The 26,917-nt window shown below is 41.9% G+C and overlaps 1 protein-coding gene across 3 annotated transcripts in view; it reads right to left on the bottom strand.

The window, feature by feature from the left end:
* Window positions 1-4,827: 4,827 nt before the first annotated feature.
* Esrp1 (epithelial splicing regulatory protein 1) overlaps window positions 4,828-26,917 on the bottom strand; it is a 47,178-nt gene continuing 25,088 nt past the window's right edge. Inside the window, exons 11-15 of one of the 3 annotated variants that reach the window (XM_036179352.1) lie at window positions 26,204-26,422; window positions 23,951-24,137; window positions 20,008-20,176; window positions 10,688-10,838; window positions 4,828-4,937 (exon numbers count right to left, since the gene is read on the bottom strand). In XM_036179352.1, the coding sequence (XP_036035245.1) occupies window positions 4,863-4,937; window positions 10,688-10,838; window positions 20,008-20,176; window positions 23,951-24,137; window positions 26,204-26,422 (801 nt within the window). In that variant the 3' untranslated portion in view covers window positions 4,828-4,862. Of the gene's footprint in view, window positions 4,938-10,687; window positions 10,839-20,007; window positions 20,177-23,938; window positions 24,138-26,203; window positions 26,423-26,917 lie in introns of all 3 variants that reach the window. The other 2 variants (XM_036179350.1, XM_036179351.1) reach the window with 2 other exon arrangements.

Below are 26,917 nucleotides of genomic sequence, written 5' to 3' on the forward strand. Positions count from 1 at the left end.
CTTTGGAGATGGGCAAAGTGAAGCAGACAGGGATAAACTGGCACAGGAAGCCGTTCATACTCATGGATCCAGAGGAACACTCTAGAGGAAAAGCTCAGTCCTGATCATGGACACACTCTTCTGTCACTATCTCCTTTATTGTTATTGCTCGTAGTTGTGTACATTCATGCATCTGTGTGGGAATACATGCATGTGTGGAGGAGACTGAGGCCCGAAAGTGCCCTGGAGCAAAAATTACAGGAGGTTGCAAGCCTCTCATATGGGTGTGAGGAGCCAAATTTAGCTGGTTACCAAGAACAGTACATGCGCTTTTGTTGTTTGATTTTTCGAGACAGGGTTTCTCTGTGTAGCTCTGCCTGTCTTGGAACTTGCTCTGTAGACCAGGCTGACCTTAAACTCAGATCCGCCTGCCTCTGCCTCCTGGACCACCACCTGGCGTAGCAGTAAGTACTCTCAAATACTGACTCATCTCTCCAGCCCACCTTTCACTGTTCTCTAAAAAAGTAACCACTGGCAACAGAAGCAACCAGGCCAGGTGTGGTGGTGCACATTTGTAATCCCAACACTCAGGAAGCTGAGGCAGGAGAATTACCCCCAAGGCAAGTCTGGGATAGAAAGTACCAGACTAGCCAGGAGATACAGCAACACTGTGTGTTAATATTCCCTTTGCATTGTATTATAAGTAGTCTAGAAATATTTCAAGGTATATGGAAGGATAAATGTGGGCTATAAACACATGCTATGTAGCTTTATATAAAGGTTGGGAGCATTGTGGATTTTTGGTACATGAGGCCTCAGATTCTGAGGGCTGGTTGGAATGGACAGACCTAGGATAAAATCTTTACACAGACAGGTTTGCCCTATGCTGTTTTATTTACATGGCATATGAAACAAAACCAAAAATACTCAAAAATTAAAGGAAAACTGTTGGCATTGTGCATACTTTTCCATGGAAAGGAGAAACAGGTAAGGAGAGAAGCGGAAATGACTCCAGTTTCAAGTGGCCAGTCTGAGACACGGTCAAGACTAAGTAACAAATTCTATAACTGGTGCAACCCCCCCCAAACCAAAAACAATCCCTGCCCCCTAAGAAAACCCCAAATGCTAGTTTGGGAGCATTCATGTTTAAATTGTGTTTTACAAAGACACAACTTAGTGCTCCGCTTAAAACACTGTGCATGGAAAAGCTTCTCCTTGGACACAGAAAAATACAGGTAAGGAAATCTATCCATTATTCACAATGGTCACACAATTTCCCACTTCTTTAGCCAATACCCCTAGTTTTCCTGAAAGAACTTTGCCTAATTTTACCAGCTAAAAGAACAATGAAAGTCTTGCATAATCCAGCTTCATATGAGAGAGAGAGAGAGAGAGAGAGAGAGAGAGAGAGAGAAACAGACACACGTGAGCCTTGACAGAAAATCCACTTCCTGCCTTCTGACTTGAAAGTTGTTGACGGGTGTTTCATGCCGGGAACCTGGCTAAAACAAGGCCCCAGATCTTCCAAGCTGGTGAAACCGGAGCCTGCCAGTTTCATGCAGTCCCATCTTCTCTTCCAAGCCCACTGTAGTATACTAAGAATCACTTTGTGGGCACCTGAAGTATATGCCCATCCTAAGTTGTTGTGGGGAGGGTCAGAATTATTAAGAGGATGTTGGATGTTTAGCCTCCTCAGACCTGCTTCTTCATCTCGGTGAGGTCAGTGGCATTCCAGGGTATAACAGTGAAGCTGTAGCATCCTAACAGCTAGCAGGAAAAGAGAATTCCAGGACACAGAAAAAATGTTTCCTTTTCTTTAGCAACAATAAAGCAAGTAGTATAATCCAAAGATAATTTTTAGAGTTTTAAATGCAAACATTCACAAATCTCTCTTTCCTTTCTGGTAAGATGTTTGTGAAAACAATGTTTTATTTTGTCATAAACTATCATTAAAGTATTATGTACACAAGAGAAATTTTTTCCTTTTCCTTTTAGAGACAAAGAAGGCTTCATGCTGCAGACTAGCCTGAGGCTGCCTAGAATGCACTAAATAGCCAGGTGGGATTTGAACTTTGAACTCTTCTAAAAGTGGAGATTACAGGTGTGAATTGCCATGCTCACTTGTTACTCTGAGTTTAATTTTTGAGACAGGATTCTTCTTGTGTTACCTTGGCTAGTCTGGAACTCATGGAAATTGTTCCTCTGCCTCAAAAGTACTATAATAAGACCCTGTCTCAATAAAACAAAAAGAGGAAAAACCCTAAAATTCTGACAAGTTATGTTTGTTTAAATATTCTAGCATAAGATAGACTGGAACTCATTATGTAGTCTATGCTGGCCTTGAATTCTTCGCAGTTCTGTTTGAATCTCTCTCTAGTGTTGGGATTACAGAGTCATCACAAAGAATGACCTCTCTGGCCTATGTGGTGCACAGACGGCCATGGAGACTAAATACCCATCCACATAAAACAAAATAGTATGATTGTGTGTGTGTGTGTGTGTGTGTGTGTATATGTGTGTATGTGTGTGTGTGTGTGTGTGTGTATATATATATATATATGGTGTGTGTATGTGTATATATGTGTGTATGTGTGTATATGTGTATGGTGTGTGTGTGTGTGTGTGTGTGTATGTATTTGTGTGTGTGTGCGCGCGCGCATTACACAGAAGTAACAGATTCTACAGAAGGCACAGAACGCTGTTTGGGGACCACAGCACCGTGACAAAGGGTCGGGGAGACACAGCTCAAGGAGGTAAAGAGCCCAAGAAGCCGAGAGCCCAAGTCAGTCACATTCAAAGACTCTAAAAAGGAAATCTTAGTGGATGGAACATGGTAAAGTGAGGAGCTGAGCAGAGCGGCTCCTAAGCCCCAGAGGCCAAATGTTCTGAGCAACATAGACTGCTCAGTCCAAGGGAGAGTCCTGGGCGGGAGCCTGGAACACCAAAGGGTTTGTGTGGAAAAACTGGAGAAATCTTCATTATTCCTTAATTATTATAACATGGAAAGTAAAATACATTTCTGTAACAGTAAGATCAATAGTAGCAATATAGAACTTTATAAAGCTTACAGCAGAGGGTGGAGGGAGCTCAGTAGCAAAGAGCTTGCCAGCATATACACAGCCCAGCTGCACAGAAACACAGTTTACAAATTGTTTCCATTCATTAACCCAGCTGATTCCCAGAAAATGATGAGTCAAATTCAAAACGTCTGGGTACCTTACAGCGCAGAGACATGCTACCTCTAACCCAGTCTGATCTCTATGTGAGTACAGAACACATCCATAGACAAGCAATTGATAGACTAAATTTAGGTGCAAACACTACCTTTGGGACCTCGAGAATGCAAACTAGAATTACACAGGGAAAGAACAAGAACAACAACAACAACAACAACAAAAAACCTGTCCCTTTAATCCCAGTGCTCGGGAGCCAAAGGCAGGCAGATCTCCGAGTTCAAGGCCAGCCTGAACTACACAGAGAAACTCTGCTTCGAAAAAACTAAACAACAAAAACCAAAAATACACAATAACAACAAAACCCTTGTCTAGTTAGAATAGAAGACATTTCTTCCAGCAAAATGTCTAGCCTCCTTCTCAGGGATCAGGGGTCCTCTGGGCATGCTCAGTCACTTGTGAAATGCTTTCACGATCTTTTGGGAACACGAGGAGACAAAATGCAAATGAAAAGGGATCAGTGAACTAAAGCCTGGACACGCTCCCACTTTGAGGAACACACTGATCCTTGCAAGGCCCTAGCTACTATAAAGTCTCCCTGGAAAAGGCAGATCCAAACCTCTTCCCTTGTAGCCCAAACTATGTGTGCCTCAGAATGAAGAGCCACACAGAGTCACAATTCTCAAAGATGACGGAATCCTGGCAATTACATCTCCAGTTTAGGTTCCATCTGGTACAGCTCACACCTATGAAAATGTGAACAAAATCAGAAAACGACTAGTCTGCAAATGCAACAACCAAATATGAAGAAATGAGCCACACCGATCCTGAATGTGGCCCTGCAATACCACGTCTCGGGCAACCAAACACAGAATGCCAGGATCCCGGGAAAACTTGTGGGTTAACTGATAGGGTCCTTCTTAACAACAGCCCATACACTATCAATATTTCTTCCCACTAGTTTTAGAGTTAAAGGAGAGGAAAAGGCATACAATGAAAACTTTTGAACAAAGCCCATTTTTTGAACGTGAAGTCTTACAATATTATCCAGGATGGTCTCAAACGCTAGCTTAGGCTCAAGTGATCTGTTAGGAAATAGTAGGTATGTATATACCTGGCTGAGCTGTATACTCAAAAAAAGTAAGTAAATTCTTCTAGAAGGGTGACTTTTTCATTTCTATAACATTTGTGTGTGGTGCATATGTGGGAGTCAGTTCTTAACTTCCACTATGTGGGACTCGGATCAAATTCAGGTTATCCAGCTAAGCAGCAAGTGAACCATCTTGCTGGCCACTTTAATTCAATTAACAAACAAAAACAAAACAAAAAAATAAAGGAGGAGGAAGAAGGAAGGGAAAGAAAGAAAGGAGGAAGAAGAAAAGCACTCTTACCCTATCCCACAGTTGAGAAATAAACAAATGTCCAAAGGGTCATTTACTCCAGAGACACACCCAAATCCACAGTAGCATACAACTCTCACTCATATACACTACACTGATACCAAGTTCTTAGATTACAAACTTCATTCCAATCTACATTCCTTCAAGGTCTTCAGACGTAACAGTGAGGAAAGAGGAATCCCCTCCTCACCTCCTTCCTAGGGAAACCTCGGATTCTCGGCATATCTATTTGGGCCTCTGATTTAGCTTACACGATAGGTCCTTACAGTCCTTACCTTCTTTTCTGAGGATGATCTAACTGCTTGGGCCCTTAAATACAAACCCATTCTTTGGGTAGAGTCCTGGCCTGGTCATTTGTGTGTACAAGTCCATCCTCGGTTGCATACTAAAATGCAAGTTAAAACAAACAGGATCAATAGATGGACAGCTTATCACTGTGGATGTTATTTTAACTAAATAAATGTTAACAAAAATATGACACGTAGACACTAGGAAATGCCACAAGCCACACACACTGACACTCAAGGCTACATTTTATTACTTATCAAACTCTTTACTAGGTGGAAGTTACGTTGAATATATGGATTAAAAACGGACACAAACCACTAGACCACAATTAAGGAGGATCAAATCTGATCTTTTTCTTTTTGCATGTACATCTGTAGACCAGAAGAGGTCATTGGATCCCACAGATGGTTGTGAGCTGCCATGTGGGTGCTGGGAATTGAACTCAGGACCCCTGGCAGAGTAGCCAGTGAGCCATCTCTGCAACTCAGAACCTGATCTCCTAATAGTAAGTGAACATGATAACTTCCTTCCGGTAGGACAGGATATCATGTATTTGAGCATCAGTTACTTTGTTAGGCACTATACATTAACCCCAAACCCAATGAATTTTAAATAGTTTTAAATTTGAAATAAACCACAGAAATAAATTCTCAGGTGGGTACTAAATAAAAATTTGTGTTTGAGTCATCAAAAGAACCAAAGTCAGAATGCTGAGGAGGAAGCCAGTATTTATTGAAAACTGTAAGCCCTTGAAAGTAACGGCTAATGAAAAGAGCAAATGAGAAGTATTAAAGATGTGTGAGGACTCCCTAGAACCAGCAGGAAAAGTAATCCACCATCAAAGATACCAGAGCCTTCAACTTACTGACCAAATTAACCTCTCACAGCCAAATGCTTTCCAAGTATCTGCCTTCAGAAATTCTTCTCCACATTTCTCTTCGGCCCAGTCTCCTTCCTTCCGTTCATTCCCGACAGGGTTTTCTCCAGACCACAGACTAGGCCCAAACCATGCCAAACTCTGATCGTCTTGCCTCTACTCCCAAGTGCTGGGCTTATGGACACGTGCCACCATGTTGAGTTTATGAGTTGTTGAGGCTGAAACCCAGGATTCCTGCACGCTAAGCAAGAAGCTGCTTCACTGGTGGAGCTGGATGGCCATCCTGCTCTTGAGACACCTTACCTAGCTTCAAATTTCCCTCCTCAGCCCAAGTGTGGGCATTGTAAGTGTGTGCCACCACAACCAGCTACAACAGGTTTGGTAGCCCTTAAGTCTACTCTGCCCATCAGAATTTCTCCCGATTAAAAGTCTTGACTCTAGCTAGCTTTGTACCCCCACTCTCCTAAGTAGGAATTCACAAAGGTGGGGTAGTTTACGAGAGAAATGTTACTGAAGTTAATGGGAAATATATCTAATTCTTCATTTAAAGAGTGTGTTTCCCCCCTTTTCTTGCTTGTTTTTTTTCAACAGAGTCTCAGCACGTAGCTCTAACTGTCTTAGAACTTACTATGTAGACCAGGCTGGCCTCACAGAGATCCCCCACCTTTGCCTCACAAGTGCTGGGATCAAAGGTGTGTGCGCATGCCACCACACTCAACAAAGATAATGTATTTCTAAAATGACGCTTGTTATTATGACACCAAGTTTGATATTCATTTAAAAGATAAAACTGGATACCATTGGCAAATTTCATTTATTCAATCAATTATTTCCTGGATATTTGCTTAATATATAAGCATATAAAATTAATCAGTAATTATAATCATACAAAATTGATCAGAAAGAACCAGAAGTAAAAACATTAACAACAGTAACTGACATGGTGATGCACACCTTTAGTCTCAGTATTTGGGAGATGGGCAGATAGATCTGTGAATTCCAGGCTAGCCAGGGCTCCATACTTAAATCCTGACAGAAAGGAGAGAAAAGGGATGGGGGTGGTGTGGTGTGGAGGAAGGCTAGAGATAAGAGCAACAAGAAATGGCCAACAGTGACCAAGTACACTGTGGATGAAGAAAGCAGACTGTACGAAAGGAACAGTTTAAGTTATCCACAGCTCTTATCTGTGACAAGCCAAGGTGGGTGGGACCCCATGGGAACCAGCTGTAACCCCAAGAAACAACAACAAGTAGGGTGGCATGGGCTTTTAAAAAGACCATGGAAACTGGGCCAGGTATGAAGGTTTGAATTCATGCCTCACAGCTTGAATTATTGAAGGCAGACATTGAACTACAGATTTGGATGGCTGAGTCACAAAGCAATCACGATTCACTGATCCAGTTTGTAAATCTTCGACAGGTGTGCCATGCATGCCTATAAGGCTCAGAACATGGGAAGCAGAGCTGGGAGGATCACAGCAAGTTGAAGGCTAGCCTGATCTACATAGTGCTCCAGAGATCAGCTGAACTACATGAGTGTATCTTTATTTTTTGTCGGAACTGAGGACCGAACCCAGGGCCTTGTGCTTGCTAGGCAAGTACTCTATCACTGAGCTAAATCCCCAGCCCGCTACATGAGTGTGTCTTAAATTAATTTAATAAATAATAAAATAAAGTTCCAAACACTTCTAAACAAGAGCAGAATATCTAGAAGAAATAATGTAGCATCATTGTGCTTCTGATTATAACAGATAATCCTAACTTTGAATGATTCTAGGAGCTAATCGAGAATGTATCATTTTTGAAGCATGTCATTTAAATTTTAAATCTTAGCTGGGCGGTGGTGGCACACGCCTGTAATCCCAGCACTTGGGAGACAGAGGCAGGTGGATCTCTGTGAGTTCGAGGCCAGCCTGGTCTACAGAGCAAGATCTAGGACAGGCACCAAAAACAACACAGAGAAACTCTGTCTCGGAAAAAAAAAATTAAATCTTTCTCACTTTCCATAATTGTGTACATATACGTGCCACAGCAGAGATGGAGGTCACAGGACAACAATTCCACCACTAGGAGGGCTGAGGCAGTCATCCTTGACTGCAAGCTTCATTACTCTCTGAGCTAACTTGTCAGTCCATGTCAGATTTTATATAGATCTAGAAATGACCCTAATTATGTGTTTGAGGGGAAATAACTATCTATAATTGCCAACCATGGTACTTTTTACAAAAGATTAATTTTGCTTAATCTCATTATTAATGTACATGTATGAAAGTAAATGAAATTGGTCAAACCAAGCTAAACCATTAAGCCCAGCTGACCATTAAACTTGAAAATTCCTCAGAGTTTCTACGAAGGGAAAATACAAAAGTCAAAAGTATTTTCTCCATAAAACTGAGTAACCTTTTCAATTCACTTCTAGTAAAAACTATATAATTTGTAGCGTGATTGTGGTGGTACACACCTTTAGTCCCAGGACTTGGAAGGCAGAGGCAGGCAGATCTTTGAGTTCAAGGCCAGCCTGGTCTACAGTGTGAGTTCCAGGACAGCCAGGGCTACACAGAGAAACTCTGTCTCGAAAAGCCAAAAATAAAACCACAAAACGGCTATAAAGAGAAAAAGGTGGACTGTAGGTAACCTTTTAACATCCAGTCCTCCAGAGGTCGAATAATCATTTGAGAAGATCAAAGAGCTACTGACTCATCAAGCACCCGGAGTTCTTCCAGAAGAACACCCTAAGCCAAGAAAAAAGGCGATTTCTTCCTCTCTGATAGAAAGTAGTCTTTGAGCCAGGTGGTGGTGGTGCACACCTTTAATCGGGAGGCAGAGCCAGGCGGATCTCTGAGTTCGAGGCCAGCCTGGGCTACCAAGTGAGTTCCAGGAAAGGCACAAGGCTACACAGAGAAACTCTGTCTCGGAAAAGAAGAGAGAGAGAGAGAGAGAGAGAGAGAGAGAAAGAAAATAGTCTTTGAGACAACGATGAGTAGGGTTGTGGATGGGGGCTATCTAATCAGACACGGTTTTACTGGAGACCACGCTTGGGAAACACATCCTGGCTGTGGACCGGCCTCCACAGACCCGGCTCGCTCACGCACTGCTGTGCATGAGCAGGACCATTCTGGAGTCGGCTAGTCCGAAGACTCGAGCTAATTTCAGCTCTATGAGGAAAGAAGATTTGCCCACAGATCAGTAGACTACACGTTACTGGTGTGTAGACATGGTAGGAAGTGTACTGGACTGTAAGTAATGAATGACTTCAGGAAGGCCAGAGGTTTGCTCGGATGAATGGGGAAGGAACAGATTTTATTCACTGTTACACACCGTTGCTGAGAAAAGCTTATTGCTAAAGTCAGAAGACAGTGAAGGACACAGGCAGAGGCCAAGATGGACGGGCGCAAAGACAGCGGCAGCAGAATCAGGTCATCTTAGGGGGGCCAAGCGCCCTCTCCAGTCCAAGTACCCAGCAAGTCTGTTAGCTGAGGTGTCTATTTTCTTTTCTTTTCCCAAGAAAATCAGAAGTTTTTCATTTTCATTTTCTTCCCCCAGTGCCATTAGAAGAGGTTTCCTGATTTTTAAATACTCAAGCTTGAAACTCCACATTTATATGTTTATTTTTATTTTTTATTATTTGCAATACTGGAGATTGGACAAGAACTCTACCACTAAGCTATATTCCTACCACTCCTTTTATTTTTAAATACTCAAGCTTGAAACTCCACATTTATATGTTTATTTTTATTTTTTATTATTTGCAATACTGGAGATTGGACAAGAACTCTACCACTAAGCTATATTCCTACCACTCCTTTTATTTATTTATAAATTTTAAAATTACATGTACTTATTTTGTGTGTGTTTGGAAAGTTGAACATGTATGCTGTAGAGGGTGTGAAGACGCAGGACAACTTTCATGAGTGAATCCCAGGGACCAAATTCAGGTCACAATGTTTGGTGGTAAGGGCCTTCTTTTTTTTTTTTGTTTTTTGGTGGTTTTTTGTTTTTGTTTTTGTTTTTGTTTTTTGAGACAGGGTTTCTCTGTGTAGCTTTGCATATTTCCTGGATCTCGCTCTGTAGACCAGGCTGGCCTGGAACTCACAAAAATCCACCTGGTTCTGCCTCCTGAGTGCTGGGATTAAAGGCGTGCACTACCACCTCCTGGCCAAGGGGATTCTTAAAAAAAAAAAAAAAAAATTAAATTAAGGTGGGTGTGGTGGTGAATGTTTTTAATCCCAGAACTTAGAAGGTCCCTGTGGATTCGAGCCTGCTCTACATAGTGAGACCCTATCTCAAAAAACGAAACAAAATTCTATTTTATGTGTGTGAGTAATTTGCTCACATGCATGTAAGTGCTCGTGTGCATCCCTGATGTTTGTGGGCCAATCTTGTGGGTTCTGAGGCTGAACCAGTGCCCTCTACAAGTGCAGAAAGCATCAGTAGCAGGCCAGCTATCTCTCAAGCCCCACCGTTTTGATTTATCTACCTACTTATTTTCATTTTTTGGGACATTGTCCCACTTTGAGGCCCTGGCTGGCCTGGAACTCAGACCTACCTGCCTGCCTTTTCTCGTGATTAAAGGCATGCACCAGTATGCCCAGCTTATTTTACTTTTTTATGTCAAGGAATGAAGAGACAATTCCAAGGAAAAGGCCCTAAGCAACCCTGTTCTACATGCACACACTGTACTGCTCACCCTCAGGAACTTTCCCATAGCGCACAGGTTTTAAAAGCACAGACAGATTACAGGGAAAGAGGATTATGGGCCCAGAATTATGACAGCAGAGGAAAGCCCTAATCTTGTCAGGAGGATGACCTAGAGTTAGGTCCTCACCAGAGACCGGAGCTACACGCTTCAACAAGCAAATCCATCAGCACAGGTACACGTTTCAGACAATCAGTTTCTTTCCTAACTGCATTTTTAAGGCAAACCAATCTTAATAAGGGCCCTGAGGATGTTTTCTTCTTCAAGCTACTGACCTGGTAACCTTGGAAGAAGTTAAGAATTTCCTTAACTCCAGTATTGTAGGCCAGGCCCTGCATTCTGACCACCGTGCCAGGCTGGGGCGGGACACTGCTAAGATTAGCAGCTGTAGGGAAGTAGCCAAGACTATTAGGCGAACCTGGGGGGCTAAAGGGAGAAAAAGCACAGTGAACCAACAGGAACACACAATGTGGAAGAATATTTACTCTAAAATATATGACTTAAGAAACCGATGTTTTGAAGGTGACCTTTCTTATGAATCGACGAGGTACCTTTCCTAAGACAGTCAGAATGCCACTGAGGTTCAGCCTCACATTTTCACAGCAGCCAAGTGGATAGGAAGGCGGGTTAATGCAGTGTTAGTTAGATGCAAGACTTGCCGGAACCTCTCAGGTTCTCAAAGGGAGAGAGGGAAGAAGAACTAAGGCATCTCAACCATTACACCACTTCCAAAGCCCAGATCACTCACTGATGGTTAACGAGCCAGTTTTCAAGAATATTAAGGCGTGAAGAGGTATGGCTATAAGGGACTAATAGGAACCACAGCCAGAGACCAAGTGTCCGAAGTGAATGCCCCAGAACCAACGGATCCCCACGTGCACAAGGAAACACAAAGCCCAAGAACGCCACAACAGAGCACATCACACCAGGGCAATTTCTGCCAGCGTGACACTTGAAAAACAGGGGAAGGAAAGGTTAGAAGGGAATTGACAAGCCAAGCTGATCACCATTGAAACAAATGAGGCCTCCTGGCACCATCTGGAGCCATTTCCTCCCAGAAGCACCAGACCTGACAGTGCCTAGCTCATGATATAGTCTCATAATTAACTCACCAGTCACCTTTATGAGAGTCCCACCCAATCCGCTCCCTACAATTGGAGTCCAGATGATTACAATTTGAAATATGTACAGGAATATTTTTTAACCCAGTCATGAACTTAAGAAGCAATACTGATTCCAACTTTAGATTAGGAACCTCTAGTCATCTTCCCATACAGGTAACTATGCCATTACAGAGTAGCCCTCTACATAATTCTAACAAGTAGGTTAGAAGACGTGCCTCTAGCCCACAGATTACGTTGATTAGCCCAGAAACCATTCATTTGATGTTACACAGAGACAGTCAACACCTTCAGTTTCACAGCAATGTTCTCAGAGCAAGACTTCACATATCCAGTCTTAATCTTACGAATAAGAGTCTGTGACGTTCTCTTACTCTTATTATCATTTATTAAATATTAGAAAACAGCACTGGGCACCTGGCACTGAACCTTTAAGTCTCTAAATCAGTAGCCCTCAACTATGGGACAAATTTGAATTTTCCTAGGAGAACTTCACACTTCTGATGAGAACCCACCTGTCCACCCATCCAAATTATAAATCCAAGACTCAAGAAAGCCAAATGCCCATGACTGTACCAATAAGTAAAGCAATCAAGTGATTTTAATGAAACCAAGGTTGAGATCACTGTTTAAGAGACTTGTGCAATCAATGCTAGAATTGGGGTGTGTGCTGAATGGCGTCTAACGCTCTGGCCTCCCTTCAAGCCAACACCTCCGAGTCTTTACAGAGGTGAGATAATTTCCCACTGAAAACATATCAGTTAGCACTTTGTCAAACAAGAAAACCACACTAATCTCTCAAGTTCAATATTTTCTTCATATTTAACCACTATTCAGTGAGTATATCTTTTCATATCAAATATGATATAAGTCTATAAAGACCACATATTTCAATACAACCTAGACTCTTCTATAAAAGATAGAAAGTCTTGTCATGTCCCTAGCATATTTATTTTCATATACTGTCCTATCACATTTGATTGCTTTTGTCTGAAGATCTTCTATAAATTCAGTTTGGAGTCTTTGGTACCTTCAAAATATATTCAAGATAAAAGCAGATAAGGGGCCAGTGAGACAGCTTGGTAGGTAAAGGCATTTGTTGTCAAGTCTGATCCCTGGGACCCACATGGTGAAGAGACATGGCACGCACACCCAGAATGGACATAGAAATTAATTAGATACTGCAGGGCTGTTGCTTCTGCTGCTGCTTCTTCTTCCTTCTTCCTCTTCTTTTTTTTTTTTTTGAGACAGGGTTTCTCTGTGTAGCTCTTGCTGTCCTAGAACTCACTATGTAGATTAGGCTGACCTCGAACTCACAGAGATCCGACTACATCAGCCTCCATGCTGGGATTAAAGGTGTGCAAAGCAAAAAAACAAAACAAAACAACAACAACAACAAATAAGTAGTCAACACAGGGTTGATGGCTCAGTGGAGAAATGCACTGGTTGCATCAACCATGAAATGTGGGTTCTGTCCTTGAAATCCACACAGAAATGGAAGGTGACAGCTGATTCCACAAAGCTGTCATCATTTCCACATCTGCCCTATAGCATGTGCACCACTTGCTACACATACACACCTGCGCATGCACTATTAAAAAATCTTTTAGGAAGCCCCAATTAAAAATTTAACATTATAAAAGACAATTTATTCAGCTCTTGAGGTAGCAATTATTCCAATGACCTTTAACCCAACTTCAATTTCATCTCATTTTTTTGTCTTTCAGAGACAGTTTCTCTGCGTAGCTCTGGAAGTCATAATTTTTCTAGCCTACTTATTTACATACATTATCCTATTGTATTTTATTGCTTTTACCTAAAGATCTATAAATTTGGAACTCACTCTGTAAAGCAGGCTGGCCTTGAACTCACAGAAATCGTCTGACTCTGCCTCCTGAGTGCTGGGATTAAAAGTGTGTGCCACAGCCACCCAGCTTCTAGTCTCATTTTTCAAAACTATAATTACCTATTAGATTCTAGAAGCCATAAGGAACCTCGAGGAACCTGTTTATCTACTTGAGAGGGAAGAAATTTCTACAACCTAAAATCTGAATTCCAAGATTTTACAAGGAATACTCAAATGAAGAGCAAAATGAACACATTTTACAACAAAACTGTCAGAGACAAAAATAGAAAATCAAAGGACAGTTACTAAAAAAAAAACTAATAGGACTAACAAATTGGAATGTTTTAAAGAACTCAACCATTAATTGCTTTTCCATATAAGACAACAAACACCACAATTAAAAACAATTCTGTTTATAGTAACATCAAGAGGAACATTCCCAGGGGAGACTGCTCAGAAGCACAGGAGTCGCATACTGCGTGTTCATAAAGCTCATGCTCTAGGCCTGTTGCAAGTTGGAGGCAGGAGTACCAGTCATCCTCAGCTGCACATCGAGTTCAAGGCCAGCCTGGGCTAGGCGAGGTGTTCCCCCAAAGGCCCGACAAGCCAGGTTTATAAATAGAAGCTTAAGCCTTAAGATTCTCCATTCCCCGAGTTGGGGAGATGTTTCAGCTGCTAAATGCATCTGCTGTGCAAGACTGATGACCTGTCCGGTTCCTGGAACACATAGAAACCTGGATGCAGTGATGCACACCTCATATGATGAGGTGGGAAGTGGAGATTGAAAAACTGGCTCAAAGCACGGAGATCGTCAGCCTGGGGTACACTACCCAGCAGCTGAGATGAGGTAGAGCTTCTTCAATAAAGTAGAAGGTGGAAACTAACTCCCAAAGGCTTTCTTCTAACCCCAAACCCTTAATATCAGGAGCATGGGTGTTCCCACACAAAATTTACAAAACAAAAAACAAACAAACAAAAACAAAAAAGAAAAAGGGTTCTTCACCAACTTCAAAGTTATCATGAAAAATGCCCAGTATAATCCATACCTTTTTAGTTAAGATCAAATGTAGTAAATATAGCTGAGGCTGACTCCAAATTTGTAATCCTCTTGCCTCAACCTGAGTGTTAGGATTATGGGCATTCTAAGTTTCAATGTAGCTCAGTAGCAGAGAGTATGTTTAACTTGTATGAGAACTCCAGTGTGGTACCCAGTACCACAATTAAGAACAAAGGCAAGGGAGATGGCTTAAGAGGTAAGGTGTTTGCCCTGTGTGAGGACCTGAGTTCAAATCACAAGAACTCACGTAAACAGCTGGATGTGGGAGCTTATGCAGGTATCTCAGTGGTAGCGATATAGGAAATGAAGACAGATGGGTCTCTGGAAGCTTGAAGTCTGACTAGATTTGCCTCACACAAAAAGGTAGAAGGTACCAAGATCTTCCTTAACCTCTACATGTGCTTGGGGCACACATACATTTATTTCTTTTTCGTTTTTTAAGACAGGGTTTCTCTGTGCAGCCCTAGCTGGCCTCAACCTCACAGAGATCTGCCTGCCTCTGCCTCCTGAGTGCTGGGATTAAAGGCGAGTGCCGCCGCCCAGCCACAAACAAATTTATTATACTGAAATGAAGAAAAACTAATGAACACAGAGTTCAGCTTGTTAAGTGGTTATGGAACAACGAAGTTTAGACTCCCTATATCTGAAATCCTACATAAAATTAACTCAAATTAATGTATCTGGCAAGATGGCTTAATTCCAATAACTCATGTAAATGAGCACAAACTTGTTTTCAGCTGACACACACAGATGCCTGTACTACCACACCATACATAGACCCACTAATAAGTTTTAAAAAATTAAGGGTGAACTCAAATTGAGTCCTTTATCTAAATATGAAAGCTTAAAATATAAGAACTCAAGGAAACTGTATCAAGCTTTTGTGTGTATGTTTAGATTTGACACCAAAAGTGGAGTTCAGAAGGATAGAAATGATGAACACACACATACACCTTTATATGAATCTCAAAACAAGTAACAAGCAACAGGCTGAGAAGATACCACTATCAATAAGATGCTTGCCATCAAGCAAGAGGATGGAGTTCAACAACCAACACAAACATAACGAGACACACATGCTAGTGTTAGTGTGCATCTGTAATCCCAGCACAGGGGAGGCAGAGACAGGTGGCTTCCTGGAGCTTGCCGGCCAGTCAATCCAGCTTAACTGGCAAGCTTAGGTTTGCTGAGAGACCCTGTTTCAAAAAATATAAGGTGAGCAAGACCCAACACTGATCTCTGGCCTTCATATGTGCAAAAGTACACACATGCACACACACCCACACATGGCAGTGGGGGTGGGTGGGAGTCTGGATCCACACAAAAATGTAAACGCAAATCTTTACTGTTGCCTAGTATATATTAGGAGTGTGAGATCTTTTATTATCATAACAAAGATGTTATTACATAAGATTAGATATAATAGAGAATGTAAGGAACTCAAGCACCAACTTCTCAAACTACGCTTCAACTACTAACATAAAGCAAGACTGCCAGGAACTTTTGAGGGTTGAGATTTTCACGCATCAATGTATCAGTTCTCACTCACCCTTGGAGTGAATGATTTAACTTCTACAAATGTTAAACACTTGACAGCACTTAGAAAAGAATGAAATGGTCACCAAATGAGATGTCAGGATCACACTGAACTCAACGTACTTCCCATGCATGGTGAGTTCGGGCCACATGAAAGAAGCTGGCAAAGAGACTGCACTTGAACTGGGTGATGATCCTGGAGCAGAGGCCTGAGAGAGGGATGGGAGAAGAGGAAGAGGAAAACAAGGCTCTCCTTGTGGAAGCCATTACATCATAACTGTGAACGGCTGTGCAGACAGGACAGGGGGACGCTACCACGGCTCTCTCTGTGCAAGGTGAACTGAGGGCAGGAACCACAGGGTCTCTCCTCCTCAGAAGCGGACAGAGGTGAACGCAGGAACTTACAACTGGTCAAGATGCATAGTCAAGAGTGCAACCCCAAATGGGACATCTCTGACACACCCCTCCCCCAAGGCTCAGGGGCCACTACAGAAGGAAGTGCGGGGAATTTAAGAGCTAGAGAGGCTGAGAGGACAGGAACAAGCCCTGCCTTCCAGCCATGACTGGCCAAACTCCACTCAAACATTCATATGACAAAGTTCTTTAAGACTGCAAACTTACACAAAATTTATGTACCAATTTAAATACATTGGTAGACAAAGGAAAAGAAAGAATGGGATCATGCTCTGTACCCAATTGTTTCAATTGTCTCAAGGGCCTAATTGTCACAACAGGTTACTAGTTAATGTTGGTGAATCTAAAGGACTAAAGTATTTTTTTGTTTTTTAAAACAGGGTCTCTGTAGCCATGCTAATCTAATCTAGAATTTGTGGTACTCCTCATGCCTCAACCTTTCAAGGTGCTAGAATTAAAGGTGTGAGCTACCATACTTGGCAAATAGACTCGATATTTAAAAAAACTTATTTTGAGATTTATTTACATAAATAAATTCCACTTGTGCCAAGTTCTTTCACCAGGAGGGGCCTGAACAGTGAACTCTGGTCACTGATCTTGGTGGCAAATGCCTTGACTTGCTGAGACATCTCTGTGGTCCAAATATTTTGTTTTTAAATTTTAGTTTTAAATGACTCCAGGCTGACAGCACAGTGATAGAGTATTTACCCTGCTTGTATAAAGTCCTTAAGGCTCAGACATGGTCCAGGGTGGGACCCAGAGAGATTGTTACAGCATGAAAGTATACACCCCATGTTTTAGTAAGTTTATGTGTTTGTGTAGGTAATGCCACTAGAAGTAGGGGAATATAAATTAACAATAACATTAAGAGTTAATCAGAGCTGGAGAGATGGCTCTGTGGTGAGTGTGTAGTGTTCTTCAAGAGGACCCAAAGCTTGGTTCTCAGTGCACATCATCAGGTGGTTCACAACCACCTGTAACTCTGCACATATGTATGAATCAAAATTACATATACTTATATAGGATCCTGCCCTGTTTGAGTTCTTGTCCTGACTTCCTGTGATGATGAACAGTGATATGGAAGTGTAAGTCAAATAAATCCTTTCCTCCCGAAGCTGCTTTTTGGTAATGCTGTTTCATCAATGCAATAGAAACCCTAAGATACTGTGTGTGTGTGTGTGTGTGTGTGTGTGTGTGTGTGTGTGTGCCCCAAGTCAGGGTTTCTCTGTGTAGCCCTGGCTATCCTGGAACTCACTAAGTAGATGAGGCTGGCCTTGAAATCAAGAGATCTGCCTGCCTTAACCTCCTGAGTGCTAAGATTAAAAGTGTGCACCACCATGCCTGACATCTGACTAGCTTTTAAAAAACAAGCAGGTGCATATTTAGAAATATACAAGTGTGGGGGCTGGAGAGATGGCTCAGAGGTTAAGAGCACTGGCTGCTCTTCCAGGTCCTAAGTTTAATTCCCAGCAACCACATGGTGGTTCACAACCAACTATCTAGAATGAGATCTGGTGCCCTCTTTTGGTGTGGAGGCAGTGCAGGCAGAATCTTGTATACACAATAAATAAATAAACCTTAAAAAAAAAAAAAAAAAAAAAAAAAAAAAAAAGGAAATACACACGTGTATGTTTTCAAACTAATAACAACACTTTTGAGCTAGGCAGTATTCAAGATGAAAGTCTTTTACTCATTATACATCTATACTCTTAGACTTGCCAAGCATATCCAAACTTTAAAACTACTAGGTGAAAAAGTATTCATCCAAAGGCAGGGTCCTAAACTTAGAGAAAAGATTAAGCCATACATGTTAGTTCTTATCTTTGGCTTTTCAACTCAACACTCATGGTCATTTCTAAGAAAGTCCTTCTTACAAGGCTCAGGCATTGAGTCAGTAATGGAAGTGACATACTAGAGGCAGAAGAACCACATCAGGGGTTCATCATCTTTTAGTCCTGACATTTAGAAGACATAAAGACACAAAGAGTGTCCTGATACAAGAGCCCACCAACAATAATCCTTCATACAAGTCTAGAGGTCAGTCGACCTCAGCACTCACAGAGTCAAATGCACTGCCGTCTACACACGAGGTGAGCATTTTACCATGAACTCACCACTCACCCCAGCCCTGAGGAGCCGTTCTAAGCTCTTAGAGGCCAACTTCCTAGTAACCATCATGGCTTTAATTCTATTCTTACTCCCCAGCAGATTCTCAAAGCCTAATCAACAAGTGTGGTTAACTGGTTCTACTGTGGGACCCCAGCCTTCTGGTTCTCTGCTGGAAGATAAGGAAACGGTAACAGGACAGCAGGGACAGGACAAGCTAGCTTTGGACCATTATCAAAAGCCTCACATACAGATACGTAAATGTCCTCAAAATACCAGTCTAAAGATCTTAGGATAAAAACAAACCCTGCTATAAACACCTAATGATTTACAAAACTGAAAGCTTTATATGAATAAAGAAAGCTTACTATTGGATAAACAAAGGTACTGAAAATTCTTTAAAACCAAGGATTAGGCAGGGCGTGGTGGCACATGCCTTTAATCCCAGCATTCAGGCTTTGGATCTCTGAGTTTGAAGGCAGCTTGGTCTACAGAGCAAGGTCTAGGACAGCCAGGGCTACACTATCTTGAAAAACCAAAACCCCTGACCATTAGAATTGTTCCTGTATACCCAAGTTAGAACCACAGGCACAGATACAAAAGGGATTCCAAAAATCTTCACCAATTACATCATTTGATAAGATGCAAGCAACTAACTTTTGTTCCACCCCTGGGACCACACAGTGAGTCTCCAAGTCATTCTAACTTTCTCACGTGCACACTGGCATGCGTGTGCGCATGCGTAATTTTCAAGAACTATAGATTTGATATGGTGGCACACACCTGTAATCCTAGCACTCGGGAGGCAGAAGTCGGAGGATGACTGACAATTTGAGGATAGTGTAGACAGCAAGGGGGACAAAGTGAGACCCTGCCCTTAAAAACAGAGGAAAAGACAGAAGGAAGAACAAGCAACTGGATAAAATGCACTGACATTAAGTCAAGGCTCCCAACTCCCCAGCGCATGGCCTCTCCATTATACAGCCCCACCTCCAGAGACTGGCCGCAACTGAAATGAAGTAAAGACACAACATATGTAGACCCTAGGAAAACACTGAAGAATTTCATCCTGAATTTGTTTATAGTATTTATTTAAGGAGTGAAGAATACAAGCACTGGGAAATTTAGAGCAACTACATTTATTATGTGCTGACATTCAAGCTAAAAAAAAAAATACATTTGCTCCCATTATGAATTATTCTGTTTTGTGATTCATCTCCATGTTATTACCACCTGATCCTAAGGAACAGCTACCCTCTTGCAGTCCAGTAACAGGAGGTGGAAGGGAAAGCTGAGCTCATGGTCAGTCTAAAGACTATTCTAGTCACATACCTCAAAACAAATAATAAACTCCAGTCTGTCTTAAAATGACCTATTGGTCAGAGATATGACCAGAAGCTGTGGCCCGCCATGCTAACCTTCAACATGAGACAATATTCTTTTGTGAGCTCACACACTGGTTCTCAAAGGAGTCCTTTGTTTCTGTCCCTCGTTGTACTTCCTGTATAACCTTACCTGGGATAGTACGCTGTGTAGTTCATGAAGAGCTGAGTGCCTGCTGGGTAGTAAGCGGTGGAGGGCTGCAGCGCCCGTGGACTGAAGAGCAGAGAAGGCTGATAAATGGCAGCTTCAGTAGGAATCACTGCTGGAGGAGCTGGGAATGTGTAGGAGGGAGGAGACAGGCCTAAATAAGCAAAGAGAGAGACTATGAGCCACGTTTGCAACAGCTACCATGGATGTTAGCACACACGCCCCTTACTCTTCCCCACCTACATATTTTATAAGATCATTTTTATGTGTCTATGTATACACCTGTGTGCGTTAATGTGCAACACATGCAGGCAAGAGCCTTTGGAAGCCCAAGAGGGTGTTAAAGGCAGCTGTGAGCTGCCATGTGTGTGCTGAGAACCAAAACCAGGTCCTCTGCAAGAACAGTAAATGCTCACAACTGCAGAACCATCACCCTACCTCAGCTACATATTTTAAATGAAAAAAAATATCACAGTTCTTTACATCCCAAGCAACTTCCTTCTGATTTTATGGGTTTTTTTTTTTTTTACCCTTTAGAATGACACAAAATCAAATGCTATATTATGCTCATCTAAAAGCAATCCCAAAAACAGGCTTTGAAGCTCATCTTCAAACTTATAGGCTTCAGACTTATAGAAAAGTCCAACCGGGAAACAGCCCAGAGGAAATTGATAGATAACATTTTCCCCAAACCAGCTGATGAAAAACTGGCTTAGCTGGGCTTGGTGGTGCATACCTATACTGCCAGCATTCAAGAGGCAGAAGCTGGGGTTATCATGACTTTCAGACCAGTCTACTCTATTATAGCACGCTTCAGCTAACAGGGCTACATCGTGAGACTGTCTCAAAAAAAAAAGAAAGAAAGAAAGAAAGAAAGAAAGAAACCAAACAAACCAAACCCACATGTACAAAAGATGGTTCAAATTTTGAATAAAAGAAATCTAGGGGCTGAGGGTATAGTTAAGTGGAATGCATGCTTGGCCTGGGTTAGGCACTGGGTTCAATCCCTAGCATCATGGGAGGAAATCCCTGTATCTTCTAGTTATCCTGCATTCCCCTTGATCTCAAACTAGAGCTGCTCATGATCACTACTTTCCAAGTAGCATGACTACACTAGACAGACCACATGCACCGACTAGAATATGGATAACTAAGATGACAGAATCTGCGGTCCCTGACTTGAAGTAGCACACTGAGATCCATTAGATTCTGTAAGTAGCAAGATCCCCAAGGAATAACTTTCTCACAAAAGATGACTAGGATGACTTCTGATTTTTTTTGTTCTTGGGAGTTTCTCTTTCATTATAAAGAATATGGTGAGCAGTTATTACCATGGATTTCTGGTTCAACACCTAAGTATGTATGTATGTATATGCTTATCTATCACAGTGTCATGGGCCCAGCCCAGGGGTTTGCGCATATTAGGTAAGCATGCTATCACTGTACTACATAAACAGCCCTTGAATGTTTGAGACAGTCTCATCATATAGCACAGGCCAGCCTCGAACTCATAACTCTCATTCAGCCTCCCTAGTGGTGGGATTCACGTGATCACAATGATAAACCCTTAAATTATGTTGTTAGGCCTTCACAATCACAGAACGCTGACACTGTCAACTGAGAAGAATGGACCAGGCATGTATGTGGCTCAGTGGTGGAGCATGAGAAGGCTCTAGGTTCAGTCCTCAGCGTCACACACAAAACCCCTAAGATCTCAAGCATGACAAAATTATGTAGCTTGTGCTCATAACTTGCTTGTAAAATCATCAAGAAACTCATTACGTACATACATGTTACGTGCCATTAAGGTGTTGGGCCTATAGCTCAGTGGTAGTGTATTTGCCTAGAGTGATCAGGACCCTGAGTTTGATTTCCAGCAACACAAAAAAGTAAAGAAAAAAGGTATATATTGTGTTTCAAAACAAAGAAAAGTAAAATAAAAACAGACAAGCTATGAGAAGATCTAGGAATTCCTCAAGTGGAAGTACGGCTATTTCTTATTTTCCTAAAAGATAAACAGGCGTATCTATGTGTGGGGTATAAAAATGAAGTTGACTGTAAAGTGGACTTTTTTTTCTTTGATTTTGACATTTGGCTGCCCTGAGACTAGCTATATAGACCAGGTGGGTCTTGAACTCTTACCTGCCTGTGCCTCACTGCTGGCCTCAAAGTTGTGCACCACCTCGTCCAGCTTAAGCTGACTTCCGAGTGAGTTAAACTGCCATACTGTAATATATTAAGACTACAGCAGGGGCTGGAGAGCTGGCTCAGAGGTTAAGAGCACTGGCTGTTCTTCCAGAGGTCCTGAGTTCAATTCCCAGCAACCACATGTTGGCTCACACCCATCTGTAATGAGATCTGGTGCCCTCTTCTGGCCTGTAGGCATACATGCAGGCAGAATACTGTATACGTAATAAATGAATGAATGAATAAATGAATGAATGAATGAATGAATAGGTCTTTTAAAAAAAGGCTATAGCCTATCAGTGAATTGCTTTAAGTCTTTGAGAGTATATAAAAGTATAGGCTATTTCTTTAAGTCTTGTGGTTGTGATATAATGAGTAGTCACCTAAAGGTGATGGCACAGATGAGGAGAATACAAACAAATACATACTGAACTTCTGATTTTGGGTTTTTTGGGGACAGGGTTTCTCTGTGTAGCTTTGAGCCTTTCCTGAACTAACTCGTAGCCCAAGCTGGCCTTGAACTCACACAGATCCATGCGCCTGCCTCTGCCTTCCGCGTGCTGGGACTAAAGGTATATGCCACCATTCACCCAGCTGCAGAAATATATTCTTAAATGTTACCCTAAAGTATTTTTTACACTTAATTATAAATTTCTAAAACCTTGTACCTCATTAACAATAAACTATTAGATAGTCACCAACAGCAAGCAGCAGGTAAATGAAATTATTAGAGTTCAGGAATTCCAAGGGGGAATAAAGGATTAAGCCCCACCACTCTACAAACAATACTTTATTAAACAAGTTAACTGACATAGATCCCTTTTTGCCTCAAAGTAACACTCAATGCCTATAACTGCCCATTTTAATAGAATCAAGCAGATCAACCCAGTGTACTTTTCCAGTTATCTTTGAACTCTATCCCAAGTTCTTTAAACATATCCAACATGTTATGTGAACTTAAAGATATATGAACTTAAAGGTTAAAACTGCATTTTTTAAAAAAAGGCTCATGTTTTAACATCAGGTTTCCAAATGCTCCTTAGCCATTAACTAGAACTTGCTTCTAAACTATGGGGCTTATTCCTCTCAAACAGGATTCCAGATCGCTTGCACCCAATTGCCAATGAGCAAGAGCACAGCTTGGAATTAAGCACTGATCCTGTGATCCAATCAAATATTGGCTAAGTCAATTACGCATTTATATATAAACGGAGTTCACTAACTTGCTCATTCCAGATATCCTGGAGAGCAACAGGAATGCTCTCCAGGTTATCATTCCGAAGATGCAGCAAAATCCAAAACGGGCGTCAAATCACCCTTCTGAAAGTTTGACGTGTAGAAGAACAATGAGTGAGTGAAAACAAACAAGGACAGAAAGGAAAGGATCCAGCCAGATGTATATTTTACCTTTAAATGCGTATTAATTTATCTACATAGCCAGGTTGCCTCCCAGAGTCAGTGCTTATCTAGAGCACACTAAGCCTCAGAAACCCAATGCTTATCACTGGAAAAGCAAGAATATAATTTGAAAGGAGGTATTTGTAGCATCTCTAATTATGGGTGTCCACAACCAAGGTCTTAACTGATTACCAGATACCAGTGATTTCAGATGGGAAAGGCTTTTGTAACCATCTCACCTGCCTCCAAAAGAACCAAGGGGCACAGAAAGCAGCTTAAGCACCTACCAGCATACAGCGTAGAATAGCGCCAAGACCCAAGAAAAACTTACATGGTAACTTACATGGCGGTGGGGATAAGCCATTTCGATTTAAAGTGCCCCCCATTAACACAAAGTTCATCTCCTCAGCTGAACACTGAAAGACTTCAACGTATCTGTCCTTCATGGTTTTTTTATGATACTTCTGGGCAGCCATGAACGCTCTGTCTGCAGACTTCATCTGGATAAAGGCATCTCCTGATGGGCGTCCCTGAGTGTATGGGGAAGAGGAGAAACAAAAGGAGACTGTCTCCTTCAACAAGGAAACAAATGGTCGCCTACAAAGCATGCAAGGTGATAATCACCCATAGTACAAGATATGTTTAGCCACAAAATCTGGGTGACAGTGTGATCTACTGAAATCTGATTTGGATTTCATTCCCTAATCACCAGAATGGCTCACAAAATCTTGAAGAAAAAGTTCTAAGAGATCATGGCTGAAAGTGATCCCTTTTGGTTCCTATTAAGTTAGTTTCAAACTTACAGCACTTTAAAAGGTCTCGTTGTGACTGTAGTGTCAGAATATAGGATTATACATTGGATTTTTTTTCCTCTCCTGAAAAATCCGATTAAGTATCATTTGATGAGGAAAGCTAGTAATATATCCTCCTGCAGGAAACTAAGCAAGCCTGTGTTGTCCTTAGGCTCTGCTGGCTCCTCTCTGACCTGCTATCCTTTTAGCTTGTTGCTCACCCTTGAAGATTAGGTTGGAATGCATCTTGAAGGTAAGGAACAGGGAGTTGCAAAGTATGATGCTGAGCCTCTAGATGCTATCTGCCATGCTGAGAAGCCCTTCTCTCCCACATGCCCTACTATCTCCCAACTGCTCACAGACATATTCAGAGGCAGTTTTATTAGCTAAACTTCCCCTCTGCAAAACCAAGCCACGTGTTACATACAAGTAGAACACCTTGGTAATATTTTTACATGAACAACATGGGAGAGGAAAAAAAGAACCAGTTTATAGGACTATTTTTAAAGTTAGTTCTCCAAGTCTCCTAGGGAACATTTATAATATTATACCATTTTACAAATGATTACCATGCAAGTTACCATAATAGTCACCATATCAGGGAAATGAGCAACAAACGAGTCCATGATGGAAACCCAACATTTTCCAGGCAGGTGAGAGCTTGGTCATCATCAAAGGAGCATTTTCTCCCGGGTCACAGAGGTCAAAGGCAAGGCAACCCTGTCTACTGTTGTTAATCAAAGGGTAATGGCCCCAGGTTATTAGAAAACAGTGACTTGAAAGGAATAACTCCCTAGTGCTGCTGAAGAGTGGGGAGTTCTAGTTCAAAGGGTTCCTAACAGTGAAGCATGCTAGGAGTGGTCAGATGAAAAAGGTGTGTGGCTCACACAGACCCAAGTGTTAGATGAACACATTCTGGTGTAGACTATGCATGGGCTCAGGAGCTTGAACTACCTGTGCCCAAGAAGTGAACAAACTCCAAGTGTGAAGAAGTGGGAAACTAGTAGTCAGGAAAAATTAGTATTTTCACTACGGGCCTGTATTCAATCCATTAGTACTCTGAGAAAACGACTATTTTCCTAAACTAAATTCTTTGCTTTTAACAGAGTTCCTGTATTTTAAACTAGTGCTACATGGCCTGTGAGTATTTGGAATGTTGTCCTGCTTAAGACAGCACAAAATACCTAGGAGGATTAATTCTGTTTCACCAAACCTGAAGCAGCACCAGGCAAGGAAGTAAATACATCCTGGCACGGGGACACAATTCAGCCAGCCTTTGGTAGAAAAGCTTTGCGACTACTCCTTGATGCAGCTGAGACTAATATCCACACATCGCCATGGAGTGCAACTCTCCAGGGCCTCAATCAACTGAATGTCAACGGACATCTAATGCATATCTAAAAAGAATCTGAAGTAAGTCATCTGTAACGTCTGTGGATATGAAGTGCTTCAGAACGCGGGTGTGAAAGCTCTTTGTTTACATTTGGTCTGTGAGGACTCTCACACCAAAACAGAAGAGTTGCAAGTTCAGTAGCTACAACAGGAAAATGCTGTATACACTCATAATATACTGATGATAACAGGACAGATTTCTGTAACGAAGGCAACAGAGCTGAATTTCAGCTATCACACTAACAGCAGGCTAGTTTCTGGAGTACATCCTGAAGATTTCTTATACTTACAGCCAAATCTTTTCTTAAAGACAATGTAAAACTTTGGACTATTTTATTGTACTCTTCCTAGAAGGGGGACCTTGACCACCAGAAGAATGGGCAAACACATTTCCCAATAATCCACTTCCTCACCTGGTGGTTCAACACCATGTGAACCCCATGTGTACGAATATCTGTGGAAAACTCCCCGAGGAAGTCCAGAATGTCCTCTACTGTGGCAGCATATGGAAGACCTCGTAGACGTATGCAGTCTCGTATATTTGTGGGGGGCACAAGCTGCTGAGGCAGTACTGGGATAATAGGAGGGGTCGGAAGTGGGATCAGAGGGGTTGAGGAGAATCGGTTCAGCACCTACATACAAGACAAAACACAAGCGACTTCAGAGGCTTGCTGCTCCCATGCTGTCCTCCAAAGCACCACCAGTGTCAGCAAGAATCATCCTGCTAAAAATGCAGGTTCTCCTGAGAGCACAGCTGTAGGGCACACTTGAGCATGCAGGAGAGCACAGGTCAAATCCTCAATGGGTAAGGATGTGCTGGGGTATACTCATGGCTCGACTATACAACTACCACAAAATATCACTGGTTCTCAGGTGATAAGCCCTGATGAGGGCTCATGCTCATTTCTTCTGGGAAAATGTGATGTCTACTTTTATCAAATACATGGCGGTACAGGCCTGCAATCCTAGCCCCCGGGATGCAGATGCAAGAGGGCTGTCCATTAATTTCAGGCTGGTCTGCTCTAGATAGTGAGTTTTAGGTCAACCAGGGCTATATAACGAGACCCCGTCTTACAATAAAAGCACACACTCCATATAATACAATGTACTTATTAGGTGGTGTCTAT

This window comes from Onychomys torridus, chromosome 2 (genome assembly GCF_903995425.1).
Source record: "Onychomys torridus chromosome 2, mOncTor1.1, whole genome shotgun sequence".
NCBI classification, from domain to species: Eukaryota; Metazoa; Chordata; class Mammalia; order Rodentia; family Cricetidae; genus Onychomys; species Onychomys torridus.